At 38.3% G+C, this 24,834-nt stretch overlaps 1 protein-coding gene across 1 annotated transcript in view; it reads left to right on the forward strand.

Moving 5' to 3' along the window:
* The window catches only part of Stt3b (STT3 oligosaccharyltransferase complex catalytic subunit B), a 71,020-nt gene that overhangs the window by 26,205 nt on the left and 19,981 nt on the right, over positions 1-24,834 (forward strand). Inside the window, exons 2-6 of the mRNA XM_075964245.1 lie at positions 5,551-5,659; positions 8,979-9,266; positions 15,446-15,511; positions 18,132-18,231; positions 24,528-24,626. Of these exons, the coding sequence (XP_075820360.1) occupies positions 5,551-5,659; positions 8,979-9,266; positions 15,446-15,511; positions 18,132-18,231; positions 24,528-24,626 (662 nt within the window). The remainder of the gene's footprint in view (positions 1-5,550; positions 5,660-8,978; positions 9,267-15,445; positions 15,512-18,131; positions 18,232-24,527; positions 24,627-24,834) is intronic.

Here is a 24,834-nt window from a genome sequence, read left to right on the forward strand (position 1 = left end):
GAAAAAAATAACCAGACTATACTTAGCAGTAACAACCCAATCTGCAACAGATTTGTAGTAAGTTATAAATTTAGACTGTAGCGCTTCCTGTTTAATGTAACCATGAAGGAAGCAGACATTAGTATGGAGTCCTTTGACCAGGAGCCAGAATTTTCTTAGACCCCAAAAAAAACTTGGTCTCATAATGATGAATAATTTAACAGCAAGAAAAACTTGTTCAAAAATAAACTTATTACTGTAATCTGTGTAAATCCAAACACATATGTATTTAAGTTTGAAATTAAGTTTCTCTTGAGTTCATGAAGATTTATTGAAAAAAAAATCTGCTCCTTAAAATGGACACCCAGTAGTGTATTTCATTTTAGAACTTGATGGTATATGTCTTTCTCAAGTATTTAACTTTGACTAAAACTGCTATTTACTTGCAAAACTTTTATGATTGAAAAGATTGGCAGTTACAGGGAGGGATACTGAAAGGATAGAATGAGACGGGAGTTTATGACCTCTTTTAGGCAGTGCTCTTAAAACTGTCAGAATCTTTGAGATACCTTTTCATTTTTAATACCAGGATAGTCATTATTTTTTATGCTTAAATATAGCATAAAAATAGATAGTAGAATCTAGTGATGTTATAAGTATTAGTAAGCATATGCAGGAATTTTAGTTACAAAGACTTTTAGATAAAAGATAAGATTAGATATGAGATTAAATCTAAGCAGAGGTATTCAAGACTTGTAAGGTGATACTATAAAGTTTGTGAAGCAGTATTCAAGAAGACTTAGATAAATGGGTATCAGCCATATTCTTTTTTTTCTGGGTGGATTTTTTTTTATTGATTTTATTGAGCTCTACGTTTTTGTCTACTCCTCTCCCTTCTACTCTCTTCCAAGGTCCCCATGCTTCCAATTTCTACTTCCCATGTAGATTAGATCCATGTATGTCTCTCTTAGGGTCCTCATTGTTGTCTAGGTTCTCTGGGATTGTGATTTGTGGGCTAGTTTTCTTTGCTTTGTGTCTAAAAACCACTTATGAGTGAGTACATATGATGATTGTCGTTACCTCACTCAGTGTGATGTTTTCTAGCTCCATCCATTTGCCTGCAAATTTCAAGATGTTGTTATTTTTTTCTTCTGTGTAGTACTCCATTTATGTAAATGTACCACATTTTCCTTATCTGTTCTTCGGTCAAGGTCAGCCATATTCTTGAATTAAATATATTCTGGATATAAAGATGTTAATTCTTCCCAAAATTGATTTGAGATTAAGTGGAGCTGACAACTTGTTCTAAAATTAATATAAAGAATCTGAGACAGGAGGAATTTGCTGCATAGGGAGTGTCAGGCCCTTCAGAGGTACATAGTAAGACCCTGTACCAAACCTAAAATAAAAAACAATTTAGAAATTCAAAGAGACAAACTAAAAACTACTAGTAAAAATGTTCCTTCACATTCCAGGGTTTGATTCAAAACTATAGTGATGATCACTTCCAGATTTATTGAGGATCTAATGGGTAAACTTAAACTGTTTATCATGAAGAAGAAAATGAGCATTATCTTTATGATCACACTAGAGCAGAGCATTATTTTTCTACCTCCTTTTTTCTTTATCTTGCTCTTGTACTTTTTGTTTTTTCATTGCAAAAACAAAAGCTGTAGTTCTGCCATGGGGTGTAAATTTAGGTTTATGTCAAGAGTTTGTTTTTAAAAGTACCATGGGGAGGAGACTAGAGAGGTAGCCCAATAGTTGAGAGTGGGTATTGCTCTTTTGCAGAGATTTGGGTTCAATTCTCAGCAGCGACATAGGTGACTCACAACTCCAGCTTCTGGAATCTGACACCCTCTGGCTTCCACAGGCACCTGCATGTATGTAGTGCACATAAACTCACATACACATAAATAAAGAGAAACTAAATACTTAAACACTGTTGGCTTGCTAAGAAGATTGCTCAGAGGGTAAGGGCACTAGCTTGCTGAGATAACTTGGGCCCCACATGGTAGAAGGCGAGAAAAGATGTTTGCAAGTTGTCCTCTGACCTTGGCAAGCCTATGCCTACTCCTGTCAAATCCATGTAATTTAAAATACCACTGGCAGAGTGGAAAGAAAAGCTGCAAAATGAGAGTTGACTTATAAAACTGACAAGAATAGTGCTCAAGGCTTATTCAAATATAGACAGATGTAATAAACTTGAACACATGAGATACACTCTCAGAGAGTTGCCTCCTGCCAACATTGAATGTTGAGACTAAACAAAGACCCAGCACTCGTGCTTCCATTTCTGTTCAGGTTCAGTAGACTCTTAATGCCTTGCTTTCCTTCAGGCACGGATCTCAAGTATTACAGTTAAAATGTTGTCCTTTTGGAGAGACGTATGTTGTGGTTATGTGACTGTGTTACAGAAAGCCTTTACTCTCATCTGCATGCAGAACTGCAGTCATGGAGCCCGGGACACTCTTTCAGCAGGTGATGACTGCAAACATGGCAAAGAAAATACACTGTGTCCTTAGAAATGTGCCGAGGTTCATAGTGAGTTAACCAGGCTAACGGGATAACAACAGTGCCCCCAGGTGATCATGGGCTTAATAGTCTAAGGACTGTGGCATTGGGAAGGGAGGTGAGTCTGCAGGACTGAAGATCAGCATGGAAAGTAGGGAGCTAGCTTGGTTTAAGACTGAGCAGTCATGAGAGAGCTTCTACCACTTTGGTGAGAAGTAGATGTGGAAAGATAAAGCATGTGAGGAGTCTGATGAAGAGAGGTGTAGTGTGGTTACATTTGTGTCATAGTACACAATTAGAAGGCTGACATTTTGAGATCTAAGATGTGAGGGACAGTGTTGACTGAGGTTTTCTGTCCAGCCCTGTCCTGCATCTTTTAAGTCCCAAAGAAATCACACAGAATCTACATTAGTTATAAACTGATTGGCCCATTAGCTCAGGCTTCTTATTAGCTAATTCTTATAACTTATATTAGTCCCTAATTCTTGTCTGAGTTTAGCCCACATGGCTTACCTTTTTTGGCGAGGCAGTCACATCTTGCTTCCTCTGAGGCTGGGTCACGACTGTGGACTGCACTTAACCACTTCCCAGAATTCTCATCATCCCGCCTATACTTCCTGCCTGGCTACTGGCCAATCAGCATTTATTTAAAATATTAGTGACAGGGTAGAGACCATTGTCCCACAGCAGAAAGGGTGACACCTAGACTCTGAAAACAGGTGTAGTATGTGTGTTTGACTTGGGTCCTGTCATGGGTTTGATTGAATGTTGAGTTTGGGGTACCTTTCTGGCATCCAGAGGGGGAAATATCACTTAAGGCAGACAACTCTGGTTTAGAAATGAGAAGGAAGCCCCAGACAGGGAGATAATGTTGCATCATGGGCTCAGAACCTTCGTATGACTCCGGTCTCTTGGGAGAAATTTTAGAATGAGTTATCATAACCATCTTAAGTAGAAGATGCTACTGTAGAGCGAGAGGCAGCTACAGAGCCTAATAAAACTTGCCCATAGAGGGGAGGTCATGACTTAAGGGAAAGTACCCCAAAGAGAGCCTTGGTGGTGAAACGTCCCTGGTTTGTAAAACATATTGTTCATTAATCATTACTTGGAGTAAGGGTTTTTTTTTTCTTTTGAGTTTTCAAGATAGGGTTTCTCTGTATAACAGCCCTGGCTGTCCTAGAACTAGCTCTTGTAGACCAGGCTGGCCTTGAACTCACAGAGAAATGCCTGTCTCTGCCTCCCAAGTGTTGGGACCAAAGACGTGCGCCACCACCGCCTGGCTGGAGTAAGATTTTTTAGGAAAAAATTTAAGCTTTGATTCTTGCTATGATACTGGTTTATCCGTTCAGTATTGTCACAAGATTTGGGAATGTCACTCTACTCTTCAAGGGTGGTGCTCCTGATTAATTATTGCTTGTAAGTGCAACTGGAGCTCTGCAGTACTGTGTGGTTTCTCTACACCAGTAATTTAGGCGTCTGGGGCTTGTTTTTGAAGTTAATTCTGTGGTGTGGGGATTCCTGTGTTGCACCAAGTAGAGTTTTAACTTTTTTGATCCTAAAAATCCCCTTCTCAGAAAAATTTTTAATGTTAACTCTATTACCTTATAGCATCAGGTAGTCGGTCACACTGAAGAATGTATTCAATTTTGCTGTTTCTTTAAAGAGTTATCATTTTGCTTCTGAATGAGTGAATTACACTTTATCATTAGTAGCATTTTGAGTTCTAGGTTTGGAACCTATTCTGCCCTCCATCCTTGTAGCCCTTAGTGATCTTTATGAGTGTAAGCACTTCTGGGTGTCTCTTGATTTTTTAATTTTTCATACTTTTTAACCTTGTGGTTTGCTCTTTACTTTTTCCAGTTAAAGTAGCCTGTCTATGATTTAGCTGGGTAATCATGTTTTCCTTAAAACTTGGAAATGGGCTTTTACTATGTGTGTTAATCACAGTAGTAGTAGCAGCTTTGCAGGTGCTGTGTAATTGCTCTTTATAGCCACCTCATGATGTAGGCTATGAAGAAGCTACAACACAATGCATAAGCAGAGCCACACAGCACTCTGAGCTGTCACTGTGAGCCAGGCACATGGTGCTTAACCAGTCAAGCTTCCTCTGGAGATGAGAATCCATTGCCCTTTGTAGATCTCTTGTTTGCTTTTGTTGCTTACTTTCAAGGATGCTTACTCTCTCAAATGTTTGATTTGGGGGTATACACCAGTTGGCTTTCCAGTGCACTTCTATGAGTCCAGCACTATTTCACTTCCTGTGTCCACATGTCACGTTAACATAGACAGATGTAGGCCTTTGCTGCCTACTTGCCTCTTGAGGAAGGAATCTTGACTGAACGCACTGCTGTCACTCCCAGTGTCACCCTGACCACTGATACTGGTCTTTCCTGCCCTCCATAACTGCTTTATGCTAAATGTGGAGTAGCCTTGAAACTGCCCTCTGCTTGCATTTTGGACTTTGGTTTCCTTTCTTCTCATTTGTCTTTTTCAGAAATTAATTATAATCTCGCTTTAAAACCATACTCTGTTTCCTGGCGTGTATGAGGGCTTCGTAAGTACTCTAAACAGAGCCACACTGCCAGACTCCCATTTTCACTGTGCTAGCATAGTCTGCTCTCTTCCTTCTTAAGCCACTATTTTACTGTTTCTGTGTAAGTGTTTGGATGTTACATGACATATGCTTCCTGGTCAGTTTGATGCCATCTTGATAATGGTTCTTAGCCTTTTGAGTCATGGACTGCTTTTACAATAATGAATTTTGTGTATCCCTTTTGTTTTCCTGGTTAAATTTGAGCCCTCTGCCTTGTACCCCCACAAATGGTCATATGTTAATTTGAGCATTTCTAGTTCCTGTGTGGATTTAAGAGAGTGCTAGTGGTATAATTAGTTGTATTAGAGGTATAGACATTGGCTTGAAATTTTCAAATTTTTTTGTTATTAGAGTTTGAGAAATATTGTTGTGATATATATGATTTATATATATCCATATATCAAATATAAAGAAAGGTATTGTGTTAACAAGTTTTATAACATTTCCTTTTCTCTTTTCTCCAGGTTTAACTATAGATCAACACATCACCTAGCATCCCATGGGTTCTATGAATTTTTAAATTGGTTTGATGAAAGAGCATGGTATCCACTAGGAAGAATAGTAGGTGGCACTGTAAGTATATTAGCTATTCTTTGATGTTAACTGTAAACTGTTGAGCAAACCATTACGTTTTGGTGGGTTGAGGGTCCTCAAAAACTGCATATAGTTCACAAACACAGCCTCTGTAGCTAACTAGCCAATGTTTCTTTGCTCTATTCATGGCAGTTTATTTGTGGAATATCTCACATTGGTCTCTGACAAGTATCAGGACGGATTAAGAATCTGCTGTCGGGCTAGGTGGTGGTTAATTCCAGCACTCGAGACAGGTGGATCTCTGTGAGTTCAAGGCCAGCATGGTGTGCAGAGTGAGTGCCAGGACAGTCAGGACTGCACAGAGAAACCCTGTCTCAAAAACAAAACAACAAAAATCTGCTATCACAAAATACCTCAAGTCTAGATTATGTTTTTTGCTTTGTTCTCGAGCAACTGAGTTTGAAATAAAGCTTTTTGGAGGGGAGGAGTAAAAATTTAGAATTATTAAAATAATTAAACTTTTCAGGCCTCAATCTAGATAATTGTGCCTTGACTATAGTTGGTGTAGAGTTCTCTGGATACAGAATGATGATATAAGGTTCTTGGGATTCAGTGTGTAAGGAGAACGTAAAGAGAAGGGGGAAGATGTGGCAGCTCTTGAGGAAGTCTCTATGTTTGGTCATTTCTTCTTGATTGACTTTGCCAGACGCTTACCCGTATCACTGTCACCCCAGATAAACTTTTGCTCTCACATATTAATTCAGATTTATTTCTTTTGTACCTTGAATTTACATTTGTGTTCCTTTCCCAACTCCCTGTCATTTCTCCAGTGATTTTTCAGCCTCTTTTCACTGTTGACTGTTCACAGCTGTCACAGTCAAAGTTACCATCATGCAGCTAGCAGAACTTCCTGGGTTTTGACCGAGTGTTTTCATCATTCTTCCACTTTAAATTCTATTAGAATCTCCTACTTGTGGGATTTTATTTCCTTTTATGCTCACTCTGTAGCCCATGCTAACCTTCCATTTAATAGTAATCTTTCTGCCTCAGCCTCCCAAATGATGGAATTATAGATGTGAACCACCATGCCTTTATAGAAGTTCATTCATAACTTTTAAAAGAGGATTTTGTAGTACTCTTTAAAATTTTTCAAATGGATTATAGTTAGCAAATATTATGTAATTTCCAACCCTTTTAAGTTTTTTGAGACTTGATTATAACCTAAAATACACTCTAATTTAGATCATGTTCCTTCTGTTTGTAAAGGGGTGTGTGTGCGTCCATGTGGGTGCACTGTACATGTGGATGTCAGAGGTCAGCCACAGATGTTCCTTGGGTGGTGTCCACGTTGGATCTGTTGTTATTTGTTTGCGCAGTTGTTCACTAGCCTGGAGCTACATAATTGGGTTAGGCTGATTGATTAACAAACTCTAGGAATCTACCTCCTTCTGCCCACTATTCCATTCCCCATCTCCCAGCACTGGGGCTCTGAGAGTGTGCCAACACTGCAGGCTTTTAATGTGGGGCTTGGGGATGAAGTCAGGTCCTCGTGCTTTGCAGGGATTACCATCTGAGCCATTAGTGCAGCCCCATTTTGAGGCTTCTTACATCTTAATATTACAGTACTTTTGGAACAGTCTTATCTCTGTAGGTCTTTGCTCCTACTTGGTAAGGAAGGCAGAGTTCCTTCCTGACTTCCCTGATGAATGAGAAGAATTTATCCAGTTTAGTTTCATTAACAGCATCTGACTTTGGAAATTAGGCTTTCTCTCTGGCCCCTGTGTCAAGTTAAAATTGCTTGACCTCTAACACTAAGGTGCACATTACAGCTGGTTTCTTGGGCTTTTTTGCTTTCTCATTATGGGCTCTAGTGACATGAATATCTACTTAAATTTGAACTCCTTTGTTTTTACATCTGGAGTTCCTTAAAAGTTTGAATACACACACATGCACACACATGATCTTAAATTTATGTGTACATGCATTTGCGTATGTGCACCATATGTGTGCCTGAGGCCTGCAGAGGTCAGAAGATGGACCAAAACCCCAGGAGCTGAAGGTTATGGACATTTGTGAACTACCATGTAGATTTTGGGAACCGAACCCGGGTCCTCACTGCAAGAGCAGCAAGTGCTCTTAACCATTGGTTGAGCCATCTCTCCAGCTCCAAGTTTGAATGTATATTTGCTGTTAGGAGTTTTTGGTTTTAGACTTTTGATTCAATACTGCTTTGTATTTTGACTTTTCTTATATTAGGTCCACCTGCCAGTTTATATGGATATGTTGATTTACATCGAGAAAAAATTTCAAATTCATGTGTTTTCTTTTTGTATTGCTGACAAATTATTCAGTAGGACCTAGTACTGAGTAAGAAATGGAGCATATTTTTTTGAGAATTGTAATGACTCACTATACTATTTTTCTCCTCTCGATCCTGTTACTCCGTGCATTCACTAGACATTGAATATACACTCTGTGTCTGTATTGTTCTTGATACTGACAAACTCTTATTCTTCTAGAGCTTACATTTTTGTGAAGTTGAGCAGTTGAAAATAATGTTTATAAATAGTGCGCTCAATGATAATGGGTGCTAGGGAGAAAAAGCAAGGGGGTGAGTTAAAGACTAGGGCGGAGTCTGTTGAGACGAGCACATTTAAATAGGACAGCCAGGGAGTGAATGTGCGGCAGAGTCTTTGTGGTTTCAGTCTTGGGGAGAAAGAGAGCCACTGAGGGAGGATTTGGGTGTGAATGCAGATGAAAACACACATATTAGTTACTGAGGGATGATTCGAAATAAATATCCGCCAATTTGGAATCTTGTGGTAACTGCCCTTCTTTTGGTATAAAGGTGAGTGTCCGTATAGTAATCTTCCCTCCCATTATTAAGACTTTGAACATAGCACTTAAAGCCTTTTAGTATTCTTTTGGTTCCCAAATGACTGATCCTTCTTCCTAGAGGTGTTTACTTTCTGAATCTTGGATTTAACTAACTTATAACTATCATTTCTCCTTTTTATTTATACACAACAAGAACATGGCTAAAGTGTGTTAAACTCCTAAGCCTGAAAAATACATGACTAAGACAGTGCTTGGAAGTGAGGAAGATAGTTAATGGAATAAACATCATTACATATTTTCTATTTAATCACTCTTGTTGTTTTATTTCAGTATATATTCTATATATGAATTTCTTCTTTGTATCTGTTCCAAAAAGATTTTATTGTGTATCCCGTGAAAAGAAAAGCTTTCTGTTCATCTTAACTACAAATGGTGTATACTAATTAAAAAAGAATGTGGACTATTCTTTTTGGGCACCATGTTTTATATGTAACTAAATTCCTTTCTTTCCCTCCTCTAGGTTTACCCAGGGTTGATGATAACAGCTGGCCTTATTCATTGGATTTTAAATACATTGAACATAACAGTTCACATAAGAGATGTGTGTGTATTCCTTGCACCAACTTTTAGCGGCCTTACATCTATATCTACGTTCCTGCTAACTAGAGAACTTTGGAACCAAGGAGCAGGACTTTTAGCTGCTTGTTTTATTGCAATTGTACCAGGGTACATATCTCGATCAGTGGCAGGATCCTTTGATAATGAAGGCATTGCAATTTTTGCGCTTCAGTTCACTTACTACTTATGGGTAAGTACCACTTAATATTTGGCTATCATTAATGCTGGTGACTTTCTGCCTAAAGTCTTTAGGTTGGACTTATGTCTTTTACCAATAGAGTTGCACACATATGTTACTACTATTCATAATAAATTCAACAATAGGTAACATTTAAAATCATGCCAGACATTTTTTCTGAATATATAACTGAATTAATATAGTTGTAGATTTTAATTTTCATAATAATCTTATTGTATCTGCTTTGTAAGTTGTAACTTCAAAAATAAATAGCAGAAGCAGCCTGTCAGCTGAATGATGGGGGAGAGTCTTCTGTTTTGTGTTAATTTCATTGGTTAAATAAAGAGGCTGCCCTGGCCCTTTAAATAGGACAGAAAATTAGGTAGGCGGAGTAAACAGAACAGAATGCTGGGAGAAAGAAGCTGAGTCAGTGAGTCGCCATGATTCTCCCACTCCAGGCAGACACAGGTTAAGATCATTCCTGGTAAGCCAGCTCGTGGGCTACACAGATTATTAGAAATGGGTTAGGTCAATATGTAAGAGCTAGCCAATAAGAGGCTGGAACTAATGGGCCAGGCAGTGTTTAAAAGAATACAGTTTCCATGTAGTTATTTTGGGTAAAGCTAGCCGGGTGGCGGGACGCAGCCCAGCCCGCCAATCTTAACACAACAGCGAACACACTTTTTAATGTGTGAGTACTTTTTATACACTTAACTATATTTTTAGGTAGCTAGCTAGGTGAATGACAGCATCACTTTCTCTTTAATAGTTATTTTAAATTCCCATAAAAGTTACCTGGTGAGCCGGGCAGTGGTGGTGCACACCTTTAATCCCAGAACTTGGAAGGAAGAAGCAGGTGGATCTCTGTAAATTCAAGGCCAAAGAAACCCTGTCTTGAGGAAAAAAACAAAACAAAAAACTTCCCTGGCTTGTTAGGTATTTTTGTTTGACCTGGAATTCTAGGAAGAACACTGCAGAGGCAGCCTCTTGAGGTTGACTTTAAAAGAGAGAAAAGCACCGTGTGAGTGAGCATGAGGACAGCAGCACTGTTAGTGTCGTACTGCTGTCGTCAGAAACGTCCTTAAAAACCTTCATTACTGCAGGGGGGGGGCACTACCCCCAGACTTGAAATGCTTCAATCTCTATTTAAAGCCTTTTAATTATATAAGTTCTAATACTAAAAATAATGTATGTGAGTGTAGATAGATCTTATTAATATGGCCATTGGGGAAATGAGTTACGGTAGAATAGTCGTGATGTGATAAATCATGAATGTAAAATTTATATAGCAATGAGGAATCCGTGCATCAACTTCCTAACATATTTTTTTCTGAGGATGATTGGTTGACATTGAGGAAACAACATTAAAGAAGATTCCATCTATGTTGGTTAAATTCTTTTTTTAAAATAAAATTATCTGAAGTAAATAATGACATTGATTTGAATTTGAAAGTCTGGATAGATAGGTTGGTTAGCTGTTTTAGTTATCTGCATTTTGTTATATCTCCTATTTACTGTAAGAAAATAATACCCTATTGTGGGAATACCTCACTTAGAAATAATTATTTACAGTTGGGCATTAAGAAAACTAACATTGATTCTCTCTAGTTTTTTAGCCCCCTCCTTTTTTTTTTCTTTTTTAGCAAAGCCTTGGTATGTATCTTGAGACTTCCCTCAAACTCCTGCCTGTGCCTCTGCCTCCCAAGTGCTAGGATCATAGTTGTGTGCCATGCCTGGTTTATGTATAGGTTTTTTTATCCTTCATTTTCTTTTAACACGTGAGTCTGAACTATTGAAGTAGTATCCTAACTGAAATCTCAGCTGCCTTTTAGCATTTAAAAAATGTTTCCAAAATGGTAATAAAAGTCATTTGCATTATTTTAAAGAATACAATGAATCCTTTTTAACTTACTATTGTACAACTCTCACCACTCTTATTTATAGAAAATTTCTTCAGTCTAAAACTTGTACTTGTACCCCAGCCTTGTACCTCTTACTTCCTCCCTCTCTATGTTCTGGGATAGCTATGCATCTGCACTTTAAAGTTTTATTTACTACTGCTTGTGTATGATGCAGTCAGGGAGGCTCATGTATGCTGTGGCACACATGTGGTTGTTGGGTGACAATTTTGTGAAGTTGGTTCTCTCCTTCCTCCTTTATGTGGGTTCTAAAGACCAAGCTCAGGTCATCCGGCTTGCAAGGCAAGCGTTTTTATACTCCGAGACATCTCACTGTCTCACTGGCAATTCTTCTCCCATTCAGCAGGTCTTCTCTTCTGTTTGGTGATTATTTCTTGTGCTGTGCAGAGCTTTCTGTTAGGTTGGTGCCAAAAGGAATTGTGATTTTGGACCTTGAATTTGAAATCATTACAACTAGGCTCAAGCACGCTTTTATTAGTAGGAAATTACAATCAGCACGTTTTACCAGTAAAAAAAAAAAAAGTTTATATAAGTTCCTATGGTGTAAAAAATTCATGCTTTGAAAGTTAAACTCTTGGGAAGCATTTTGGCATATTGCTGGTTTTGGGAGTGTCTCCCTGCAAAAAGTTGTGGAGAGGCTAGAAAAGTGATTGTCAGATGGAAAAAGGTCAGGTGACTATGGTGGATGAGGCAAATGTTTGAAGCCCAGTTTATTCAGTTTTTAAAGCATTAATTGCATGGTATGGAGTTAGGCATTGTCTTGGAAAGAATTAGCCTTTCTTTTGACCAATGCCAGCCACAGGCATTGGGTTGTCCTGTACCTCATTAGTTTTATGAGCACACTTCTCAGATGTGTTTTGCCAGGGTTCAGAATGCTGTGGTTGAGCAGACCATCAGGCCTGATTGCAACTTGTTTCTGGTGCAAGTTTGTCTTTGAGGAGTGCTTGGAGCCTCTTGGTCCAGTGGCTGAGCTGAATATCGCATATGACAGTCTGACAAGGAGCAGACTTTTTGTATAAGAAGATGGAGGTCAAAGTGATAAATGTGTGGATTTTCAGCGAGTTCATAGGCTGTTTTCTCTTTTTGCTTCAAATCTGTTGAGTGGTTGGTGTGGAGTTCTCAGCAACTTCTCAGGTAGTTGTAAGAAGATTGGTTTTGTTGATTGCTCTCCTTTGGCCATTGTCAACTTCTGATGGCAGCCACTATGCTCTTCCTCAATGAAGGGTCTAGTCTCCTTTGCAGAATGTCTTGCACCGTCATTGTATGTATATTTGGTGACAGTTTTGTGCCAAATTCATCATTGATTTTTATCACGCAATTTGAACTTGAATAAAAATTATTTTCATATTGTATAAAGTAAATTTAAAAATAAATAACAGGTAATAAGTCACTAGCAAGATGCAGGGACAGGTGCATGGTAGCATGGCAGATTTCAGCAATGCAAAAGCCACCATCTTGAACCATCCTGTTTGTCAGTTGTTACTGTTATTTCCTGAGCTGTGGAACTCCTTTTCTGAAAGTATATCTATATTCGGCAATTCTTTCTCCTTTTTTTTCCCCCTAGCATTTTCAAAGTTTCAGGTCTTGGATTATGGCCTTTAGTCCACTTTGGATTGTGTTTTGCATTCATCTTTTGTCATTAACCTCTCATTCCTCTATCTTCCACAAAACAGCAGTTTGCCTTTTCCCTTGAGTTTGCATGGACTCCATGTAAAGAATATGATATGTATTGACCTTTAATATCATTTTTCCCTTAACAGACTTTTCAGTGTTGATCTATGTTATATTATAAATAGATACTTAGTGTGTTTTTCAAATTGATAATATTTCATTGTATTATAGCACATTAAAAATTTATTCAGTCTTTAGTTATTTTAAATTTTGGCTATTATAAATGATGGTCCTATAAATGTTTGTGTCCAATTTTTTTCTGCTCTTTGGACAAATGCACAAGAATTTCATCAATTTCCTGTAGTCTGTTTTGTTTTGTTGATTCGTCTCTTCAGTGCTGGAGATCAGGTCCTTGCATATGCTCACAAGCATCCTATCACTGATTGCATCCCATCCATTAATTTTTAGTTCAAAAGTTTTCTTTTCTTTCCTTCTTTTTATTATGCTGAGGACTGAGTCTTATATTCGTCAAACATGCACTCTACCACTGAGCTTCACCCCTGCTCTAAGTCCAGTATTTTCTGATTTTTCCATGTGACTAGCCATGTTGCTAAGAAGGCTGAGCCCCTCCAGGTCTTCCTGTGTGAAGCTGTTTGTGTGTCTGGGGTCTTTAGCTATTCTAAAACTTGGGTATGCATTGCTTCATTACTTTAGCTGCCTGGTAACTTGAAGCTTGCTACTTTGTAGATTGCTGAGGGAGTTTTCTCACTGAGGTGATAAATTCTATTTCCATTAGAACTTGAGTAGATCTGTTAGTACTATGAACTTAAACAAGATAGCCCATGTTTATAGATATAAAGCACTGGTTTCTAATAGACCTGTCTGTAATAAAGAATGTTCTTTATCTCCTGCTTAATATGATAATTTGCTAGCCACAGTATATGGACTTGAAGGTACTAAGTACTTGACTGTTATTTAGGCAATCACATTGGATTTACCTTCAAAATACTCATCTCTGATGTTTCTTACTTTGCAGCCTAGGATGACCTTGAACTTTGCTCTTCCTGCCTCCATCACGCGACTCCACACCTGGTTTCACGTGATGCTGAAGTTGGAACCAAGGGCTTTATAATAGGTACATGGGTGCACTCACACACACACACATACTGGATTTATATCTAGCGGTGTGTGTATATATATATGAAGATATACATATAAAAATACCACTCCTCCAATTTTTATTTAAGAGAATTATGAATATTGACTTGTTCTGGTAACAGTGGACCTTGTAGCTTCTGAGAATAAAGTTATTTTTAAGATTCTTTGAGCAAAGCTCTGATTAGACCTGAGTTATTATGACTCACTTGGGTTCTCACTAACTCTGAACATTATGCAAGAGGCCAGCCCAAGATTGCATGGAGTGTGTCTTTTCTGCGTGTCTAGGCTGTAACTAAATTTCACCTTGTATTCTAATAATTGTATAGCTTAGCTGAGCGGTGGTGGTGCATACCTTTAATCCCAGTACTCACAGATGCAGGTGGATTTCTGTGAGTTTGAGGCCAGCCTGGTCTTGAAGAGCTAGTTCCAGGACAGGCACCAAAGCTACCAAAAAACAAACAACAAAACATAAATAATTGTATAGCTTAATTAAAAATTTTAGATTTTCTGTGTGTATGCTATCACGTGGGGGGGGGGGGCTTGTCTGTGTGCACCACATGAATGTAGATACATGAGGCTGGAAGAAGGCATTTGGTCCTCAGGAGTTGGAGTGACAGGCAGTTAGTTGTAGGTCTCCAGTAGTCCTGAGAACTAAAGCAAGGTCCTCTGCAAGAGAGCAGTGTGTACTCTTAACTACTTGCTGAATCATCTCTCTAGATCCCCTTTTTTTTTATATTTATGTCAGTGATCCTTTTGACTGTCTTGACTACTATAATTTGTAAGTCTTAAAGTTCAGGTAATATCATCTCTGATTTTATTTCTCTTTATTAATATGTTGGCTCTTCTGAGTTTTTGCCTTTCTCTACATAGACTTTGAATTAATTTGTTCTCTTTAAACAAAATCATTTGATTATTTTGCCTATTCCTAATATAAACATGGAATATTTATCTATTAAGCTTTTGATTTCCTTGCTTTTTTTAATGTTTGCCATTTTAGTGTACTTTCTTCCTTATTCTCATGGAGTGCTATAAACTAGAAATGTTTTCTTTCTGCTAGCCCCACATTTCTTCTACTGTATTCTTTTTCATTATGCTATCTAAACTTTCTTACTGTAACAGTTAAGTTTTTCAAAATGGAAGCTTAGAATCTATATATGTGATCATGTATTCAGATGAAGAAATATAAAGGTATTAGGTCTAGCAAGTCAACCATATGAAAATGTAGAGTTACTGAACACATTTATATAAGGCTCCAATTTGTTGATACTTAATATTTCGTCACAGATAATGAAAAAAGGGCAATTTTTTCCTCATTGTTTATTTGTTCGTTTTTACTGAAAACTAACCAAAAGAGAATCAGTTATTAAAATGTATCTTACTCAGTTTTGAAAAGTATTTTAACTCAATCTTAATAGCCACGCCTCAGTCCTCACTCAGTACCTTTTAGATGGTTAACTGTCTTCATATACATTTTACAATGGGATTTACTTTTGTTGTTTTTAGGTAAAGTCTGTGAAAACTGGGTCTGTGTTTTGGACGATGTGCTGCTGCCTGTCATATTTCTACATGGTAAGATCCGTGCCTGGCTCTGCTCTAAGAGCTCTGGGCAGCAAGAGCAGCTCCTTTCTCCTCACCCTCTCTTTACCACTCCTTTTCGGGTTGGGTTTGGACTCTGCTCAGTGTGTACTTGTATTGCCATCCCCCTGGCCTTGATGCTAGAGAGAGGGACACTTTGTTGAGAGCTGATACTCAGTCCTCAATTGCAGTATTTATTATAAGCAAGTGAAACAAATCAGTTGTTTTTAGCATTAAATTTCTAAGTGATTTTTAACTTGTTAATCACATCTAGAATTGAATTTAAATATAGTTTATTATTGTTCCTATGTATTTTTTTTTAATTTTTGAACAAGTAAACTGTTTTCCCTAATTACATTACAAACTAAAAAGAACAAGAAACTTTACCTGTCAAATATAGAGCATAAAACCATGTTTAGAGGAAGTTAGCTTCTATTTAACATTCAAATAGTTTTAAATATCAAACTAAAAATTAGCTTTCCTTTATTGGAATTGACTGTTTAATGATCACAATCATAAGTTGTAAAAATACACATCATCTGTTCATCACTAAGTTGGGAAGACCAGAGAAATAAGCACACTTTAATAATTTTGGTGAGCCTAGCGGTGGTGGCGCACGCCTTTAATCCCAGCACTTGGAAGGCAGAGGCAGGCTGATCTTTGTGAGTTCGAGACCAGCCTGGTCTACAAGAGCTAGTTCCGAGACAGGCTCCAAAGCTACAGAAAAACCCTATCTCGAAAAACAAACAAAAAGAATCTTGGTGAAAAAGCTTTCCCAAAGGAAGGTTACCTGAGAAAACAGAAGGATGAGGAAGACTGGATGTTCTTCTGGCCCATTGTGTTCTCTTTTCATTCCTTAATGGGATGAATTTTCTGTGGTGTCTAGGCCAGAGAAGAAGGAAATGAGATTCCAGAGTGAAAGATCAGCAAAGGATGAGCAAGATCACTTTAAAACATGAGATTTGTGTTCAGATTGCTTTCAGTTTGTTTGTTTATAAGTGGACAGAGATGAGGTGGCATATTGATTTTCTGCCTGCACTTTCAGAATTCCCGAACTCCTTAGAGTCAGTACCCAAGTATTGTTCGTGCACCCTGTGTTAACCCATAAACTGCCTCATAACTTGTAAATAGATTTCTGAAGGGTAAGGTTCAATGTTACTTTTTTATACTTCTGCCTCTTTTTCAACCAATAGCCTATGTAGTTTTTTATGTGAAAATTAACAGTAATTTAATTGCTAAAACTAATTTTATAGAATAAATAGGTGTATCAGTTTCCTGTGGTCCTTCTAAACTGCTTAATACCTGGGGGATGTATTGTGCCCTGTGCTTAAGGAAGTCACTTTTAATGTTAGGAATATCCAGGAGACTCTTAGAGCTTAATGCTTAAGCTCAGGATACATTGGGTTTGGTGGGGGAAAACATGTATGTGACTAAGCAGTAACAGGTGTGTATGTCTATATATTATGAACTAACTGTAGGTCCTTAGAAGTTGTTTTGAAATATTTTTGTACACTAACATGTCCTCATGATGACTTTGTAACCAGTGAATTCTTCAGCCTTCTAACTAAACATACTGATGAGCTTTGATCCTTTTTTGGATTTTTGAGACATGGTTTCTCTGTAGCTTTGGAGCCTGTCCTGGAACTTGCTCTGTAGACCAGGCTGGCCTCGAACTCACAGAGATCCACCTGCTTCTGCCTCCTGAGTGCTAGGATTAAAGGCGTGTGCCACCACTGCCCGGCTGAGCTTTGATCCTAAAAAAGCTCTTTTCTGTTTTGAGCACATGAAAAGTCAGTCCATTGTAATGGTTGAGAATGAACATTGACTTTTAAAAATATTTATTTAGACTTGAATAACCATGGTTATTCTGATTTTTTTAAATGTGCATACATATAATACAAGTCAAAGACATACGTGTGTATGTGTGTGCGTGCATGTGCGTTATATTTTAAATACAGTTCTCACTTGTAATCCCTCTTGAGGCTGCAGCCAGCCTGCGCTATTAAGAACTCCACAGTGTGACCGAGGGTATAAGTGCCCTTTTAGCTGAGTCACTGACCAGTGCCAGAATTCATTTTTCTTATGGTTATTGAACTTTCTTTCAGTAAATAGATTATCATAGATGAAATAAAAGCTTGTTATTCTATTCTAAAAATTTGATATCTATATTCTAGAACTCATTTCCAGGACAGTCTATTTTCTGCCAATTCACAATTATGTGATGTTCTTAAGCCTTCCTATTAACTTGAGCTATTCTCTAGTAAGTTTAAAAAAGTTTACTGGGTTTATAAGATCATGTTACTTTACTTATCAATAAAAAAAAAAGAATTGTAGGTGGGCGGTAGTGGCACTCGGGAGGCAAAGGCAGGCAGATCTCTGTGAGTTTGAAACCAACATGGTCTGCAAGAGCTAGTTCCAGGACAGGCTTCAAAGCCACAGAGAAACCCTGTCTCGAAAACAAAACAAAACAAAAGAACTGTTATGTATATATGCTACTTAGGAAAATTGCTAGAAATCCTAGTGTTATATTTTCTCATATTTATGTTGTCATGAATTTATGTTATGTTTTAGGAAGTGAGAGAAGCCATGTGTCTAAGCCTCTCTTTTCCCATAGGTCTCTGCGTGGGGAGGTTATGTGTTTATCATCAATCTTATCCCTCTCCATGTGTTCGTGCTACTGCTAATGCAGAGGTATAGCAAGAGAGTCTACATAGGTGAGTTGTTCCACCTTTCATGCTCGTTCTTAGTAAACAGACTTTCTGCTTGGTCCGTATTGCCCATGAAAAGGTAGTAATTTTTTATGTTTAACTTGCCTTTTGTGTTGACTGCACGAGATCCTTCTTAGAAAAGCAAAAAACAAATAGAAAAGGGGGAGGGTCATAAACAGACCTCAGATAGTCACATGAAATATTAACAAATAAAAGTAGGTTTTTGATTGATTCTGATATGGCTGGGCAGAGAGAGGGAAAGAGACAGAAACTCATTGGAGCATGGAGTCTAAGGTTTGGTAGAGACACAGTGCAGTCTAGGCAGTCAGAGGATTGCCCCTTAGGTCTGAGCCTTGGTAGACGTGAAAGGTCTCTCTAGTGGCTTACTGTTCTGCTTCTCTGATCTTCAGCTTTAACCCTGGATATCTGTCTCTGAGTTTTTATTATTTGTGCTACACATCCTATAAAGTAGATACATTATTTGCATGACTGGGGTGGTTTTAAAAGCATAAAGTGATTCCCATGCTTCCTAGATTGATCCCTTTAGCAGTGATGATCTATTTTGAGTTTTGCCTTCATGGTAAATGAACCCGGCCAACAGAAGTGCTACCTGGATTCCTAAGAGTTTTGCCTTGGCTTTTCATTTGTTTAAAAGTCCTAAGTGTTGGTTACAATAAGCGCTTTCCAGGGGAGAGCCACTTTGTATTCATTGCTTGAAGGGACTGAAGGTTTCTGAGTCTTCCTTTTCATAGGTGTGTTGTATTAAGTAGATATTTTAGGGGTTCCCTCAAGCATTACATATTTAATTTACAAAGAATAGTCTAACAGTATCTTCCTGTCTTAAGACTCAAGGCATGTAGCACCGAGGGTCTTTCTTAATTACAAACTAAACAAAAGTAGAAAATGCTTTGGTGCTATCATAGGTGAACCCAGTCTTCCTGAGAATCACACCTGTCATGTTGGTCAGGAATGCTTCCTATGTAGAAGCTAGGAGCCTTAAAGTAAATGCTTAAGTCTACTTAAGAGCTTACATACAGTAGATAAACTAGTGTTCTGGCTCACTTAAAATCTAACACTTGGGAGGCCAAGGCATGGTAGATGTCAGCCTTGCTCAGAGAATTTCAGGCTACCCTGGGCTAAAGAATTCTGACCTTCTCTAAACAAAAGGAAAGGAAAGTCCTAAATGACTTTTAGTGGAATAAATTTGTAGTTTTGGTCTTTTAAATCTGTTTTGCTTCATTTGTAAATTATGTTTGCTGATAATTGTCTGTTGTACTTTTTGACACATTAGGTTTAGTTATTACATAGCTGTGGGAATGATTGAGTCCCAGTATTGAGTCCTTTGCAGTAGAATCAGCCAGTCATGGTGGCTGTATGATTTTAATCCCAGAAATCTGGAGGCAGAAGCAGGCAGGACTACATAGTGAGACCTTGTCTCAAGAGAAGAGAGGTTGTGTAGATTTCATGAGTTCTATAGTATTCTCACAGTGTGTTTATAATCTCCTTGTAGTCTGGCATTGTCCCATTAACACTTGTCAGAACTAATGAATTCCTTCTGCAGGGCAAAACTAGAATTTTAAACTTGCTTTTAATTTTATTTCGAGCATATTTGTTTTGTTTTGGCTACATGTATGTCCCTACCATGTACGTGCCTTGGTGTCTGCTGAGGCCAAAAGAGGGCATGAAATCCCCTGGAACTGGAGTTACAGCTGTAAGCTACCATTAGGGTGTTGGAAATTGAACTCAGGTCCTTTGAAAGATAAAGCCAGTATTCTAAACTGCTGAGCCATCATCTCTCCATCCCAGAACTAGAATTTAAATCTGGATGTATTTCCTCTAAATCCTTATCCTTATCTTCCTATTAGGTAATAACAAGAAGATTTATTTTTCCATTTGAAAGTGTGATTTTTTTTCTCTGCTCAAGTATTTTGAATAAGTCATTTCATGCTACCTTTACATTTTTGGAGCTTGTAAAATGTCAGTTTCAGTGATGTGTTCTATGGTTGTTGTAAGCAGTGCCCTGGGAAGGAGCTCTCACAATCTGTGCCTGCTAAGCCGACCTGGTATTTCCCTGCTAGTCCGAAGTGTTTTTCTTGTTGCCCTCTGATACTGTTTTCTCACCATTCTTTACACTGAATATTTACCAAAATTCCGGGTAACCAAAGCAGTCAGAAAGTAACAAGGTGACTTTATTAAGTTAACTTTTCAACATTCTTACAGACTTTTGTGTTGTTAGTGATCTAGTAAAACTGACTGGATTGTAAGATCTTTCTCTTCTGTATCTTGTCTGACAGAAGGATATTTTTTTAGCCATTCCCATTAAACATTGTCCAAGAAATTAACTCAGAAAGACTGACAGGATTAAGTAGTGGGTTAATGTTAATGAGTTTGTGTGTTCATAGATCCTTCTCTAAGTTTGCAGGAGGAGGAGGAGTAACTTAAAACTCCAGAGAAGGGGACTGAGAAAATGGTGATGGGCACTGTGTGAGGATCTGATCCGATCCCTAGAACCCCTGTGAAGCAAATAGGGTAGCTCCTTAATCCAAGCATTGGGGTATGCAGCAGCCAAGAGATGTTGTCTTCTGACCTCCACATGCATGCTTTGGCATTCCAGTATAAAAGATGGCATAGAGGGTACTGCAGACTGTCATGGCCTGTCAGTGAGGTGCTGAAGTGAGAGCAGCAGGGGCTCTGTCACCACTTAAGATCGGTGGAGCTGGAGTCAACTGTGCATTAGCCAAGCTCCACTGCCTCTGTGCCCTTGGGATGCAAGTATTTTGGGTGGAAACATGATTAGGATTTCTGTAGATTTCTGTCTCTAATCAGAGTGGTTTTTTCTTTGGGTAAAATGAAACTACATGTGAATAAGCCCAATTGTTTTAGGGGGGGAAATTAGTTTCTAACCAGTCAGAAGCGTGGTCTGCAGCAATGACTGCCAGAAACTGTGCTTCCACAGGATGGCAGTGTGGTAGCACTTTAATGATGTAATGAGTGATTTATGATATTGTTGGGTTGTCATCTTCTTAGAGCACTTCTTTGATGGAATAGTAAAGAGTTAAGAAAGAGGTTATCATAGCTAGGTAGGAAGTTGTACTACTAGGTGGGTCAGGGTTCTCAGAGGAGTTGTAGGAAGAATTGGTGCTGCAGGTTTTTACTGCTGAGGTCTTGTAAGAGCACAGTAGTGCACCTTTTGTATTACTCTACAAGCTCCTTCTTACATAAGCCCTTCCCTACCACTGTCGCAAGCACTAACTACATGTGCTATGGCTGGAACTGTCCATCTGACTTTACCAACTTCTGTAACTTAGAGGCTAGATGGAATTGATCTTAATAGGATGTTCTATTTTTAAAATGTCCTGTTTATCATAGATTTAAGGTCTTTTTGCAAGCACACTATTGGGTGCTTTCATATAATCTGGAGAAAAACATGCTTTTATTTTTATAGTGGATGGAAGTTGTGTTTATTCTTAACCGAATTTCTTCATTTACTTCTACTGAAGTGAATCTAATTTTCCACTTTGTTTTAAAATGGAAGTCTGTAAATTATATCAGTTAAGATACTGAGATGTATGTGCTGTTTTAGAAATTCAGGGAGCACAATAGCTTAAGTGAGGTAAACTTGTGGAGCTTGGTCAGTGGTCCCAAACTTGATCGGGTACACGTGTTTTTCTTTGTGCTGAAGGGGCTCTGTGAGGTAAGATGTGTATTTCTCCTGTGTAAACCCTTCATAGAGCCAGTGAGCCAAAACTAGAAAGTAAAGCTCGAGCTGACAGGGTCCAGCGTCTTCACCGGTGCTCTGGACCACGCAGTGTCCCAGCAGATTGGTTTCACTGGTGCAGGTACATGGAGGCTGAGCAGTACAGAGGCCTTTCAAAGCTGTGGTATCCCTATTACTTTGTTTGGTATCAGCCAAGTAATAAGAACTCAACTCCTCTTTGCTTCTTTAAGCTCTCTAGACTGACTATCCTTCCCTCAAACTCATTCCTGGCACTCTTACTATTAACTTGAATTCTATCTAATGTGTTTGTTTCCATAGAGACTGGGGTCTTGTTACTTGGTTGCTTTGGGTGTCTCATGGTCCTGAAGACAGAACCTAGAGCCTTAGGCATGCTAAGGCAAATGCTTTATCACTGGACCGCATGCCCAGCCCTGGATGTTTCCTTCTCCTTATTGATAACAGTGAATGTGAAGTTAGCATGAAAGTGTAGTCTTCCTCTTTTGAATATTCCTGGAAATGAACGTAATCAGTCTCTAAGAAGTATTTTGCTTGGGTTACATTGCCAAATACAGACTGTGTGTATGTGTGTGTTCATTTGTTTGTTCCAGTATACCCCTTATGATAAACCTGAAGAATGTAATTTGCTAGGCAGATGGGGTAGAGGCTCTCTTTTTATTGTTAAAAAAAAAAAAAAAGGAGGACTCTAGAGTCAGACATAGATTTGTGATTGCCTTGCTCTGGAAAGAAGGGAACCAGGAAGCAGCTGTGTAATGGAGGTAGAGTTTTCTTTGGGGAGTATGATGAGGGTATATGTTTGGGTGATTCCACAACTTGTGAACACTTCAAGAGCCCCGAATCATTTGTAAGGTAGTTTTGCTACTTCATTTTCTCCTTAGGTTTTTTTTTTAAGGAATCACTTATTTTTTTTAATACAGTTTGTATTGTCCATTATAGTTAGTTAAAGTCCTATAAGCCTTGCTGAATTCTGTGTTTGCATTTCTAAGAGGTGATTGCACTGTTTGGTGTGTGCAGGCTTCACTGAAGAAAGCTTATTCCTCCTATATGCTTTCCTGGTGGTGTTGGTGTATGTTCATATTTAGGTCTGATTCTCAGCTCTACCCTGTAGAATGCATATTGATAGTAGTGCATGTGGGGCTCTAAATGGGGGGAGGGGTGTTAATGATCATACCCAGCTTTTGTTCTGTATTGACAGAACTAAAGTATTTGATTTTACATACTTGGAGGTCACATGGTAACCTTGCTTCCCCCTCCCTCTCCCTTCTCCCTTTCTGCTTCGGAGCTGTGTCACAGCTTTAACACAGATTAGTTAGTAAAAGAAGGTTACTAGAAGGCCCCTCGACCACATAAGCAGATTCAGAATTGTGAGAACTTGGGTTTTATTTGAGTATCTCACAAAGAGCTGTACCATTCAGCATGTGTCTGCAAAGTTCACTGTGGTTGGGTGGTGGAGCTGTGGCCTTCATTAGCTCTGGCCCTTTCTATTAGATTCACTAACTTATCTTCCAACACAGTAGTCATCACTTACCAAACAGCTTGGGAAGTAGTTGTAACATTTAAACTAATAGCCCGCAATTTACCTTCTATAAGTGGACTTCCTTTAAAAGTAAATAAATATAACTACGTTAGGCAGGAGAAGTGAAGTGTGTGCTCTCCACTGTTACACAGCATAGCAGACAGAGGTGATGGAGTGACAGCTTCTACTCCAATGCTCCCTAGACTTCCTCTTCATAGTAGTTTATTTGCCCCAAACTGATTATCAAGTACATTTATGAAAGGGATGTAAATAAGTCTATGAAGAGAATAATATTTTCGCATCAGCTTATTTAAGATAAGCTCTCTTTTACAACTCTGAAATTTTACTTTCAGTGATTCCAAATACTCTCTAGCCAGATTACCTAATCCTGATCTGTGGCATGTAAGGGGAAAACCTTTTTGACACAGGTTGTCATCCATCTTCAGCAGTTCTATGCGTTAGAATCAACCTAAGCTAAGGAGGACCACTGTGGAGAGCAAACAGCCACTGTGTCAGACTCTTGCTTCCCTGACTGGCATCTATTCCATCATGCAGAAAGCCAGCTGTATATCCTTTCTAAACCCTTAAACCTCTGTACAAAGAGCATTAAGAGACTGACAGAAGACATACAATACTGGGTCCCTTTGAGACCAGCAGGTCTCTTGTAAGTTAATGATAATGTTAGGTGTTTGTGAAGCTGTGAATATTTTGGATTAGTAACCTCAGCAATGATAGTTACTTAATACACATGTAATTGTATAGTTTCTTGGCTCCTATCAATGATTATTATTGGTGGATTTTTAAAAACTTGATTCCATTTTCTAGAAAGGAAGTCTCTGACAGAAACTTAACTGAAGTCTACAAAGAACACTTAATACTTTAAAAAATGGATAGAATATTTATGATTTATAATGCACATCAAATCAGTCACTTCAAGAGTCTGTTCTTAAGTTGTGTTAAAACTTTTCTAAAAATAAGACATAAATATATTTATGTGTTGAATACTTAATGGCAGTAGTAAATTACCTTATTTCCTGTTTTGTTTTATAGCATATAGCACTTTCTACATTGTGGGTTTAATATTATCCATGCAGATACCTTTTGTGGGATTTCAACCAATCAGAACAAGTGAGCACATGGCAGCTGCAGGTATGGAAAAGTTTTTGAAGTTGAGATGAAAGGACATTGTCAAATGTTTTGTCCACTTAAAATGTGTGTGACCTTGAAATCATTTTTTCTTCTATGTTGTTATTAAAATGGGTTTCCAGCTACTTTATTATATCCTGATTTCTAAGAGACTTCAGTAATGTTAATTGTTCTACTTTGCTTCATATTGCTGTGATAAACACTGATCAAA

Source organism: Microtus pennsylvanicus, chromosome 3, assembly GCF_037038515.1.
Source record: "Microtus pennsylvanicus isolate mMicPen1 chromosome 3, mMicPen1.hap1, whole genome shotgun sequence".
Classification (NCBI taxonomy): Eukaryota; Metazoa; Chordata; class Mammalia; order Rodentia; family Cricetidae; genus Microtus; species Microtus pennsylvanicus.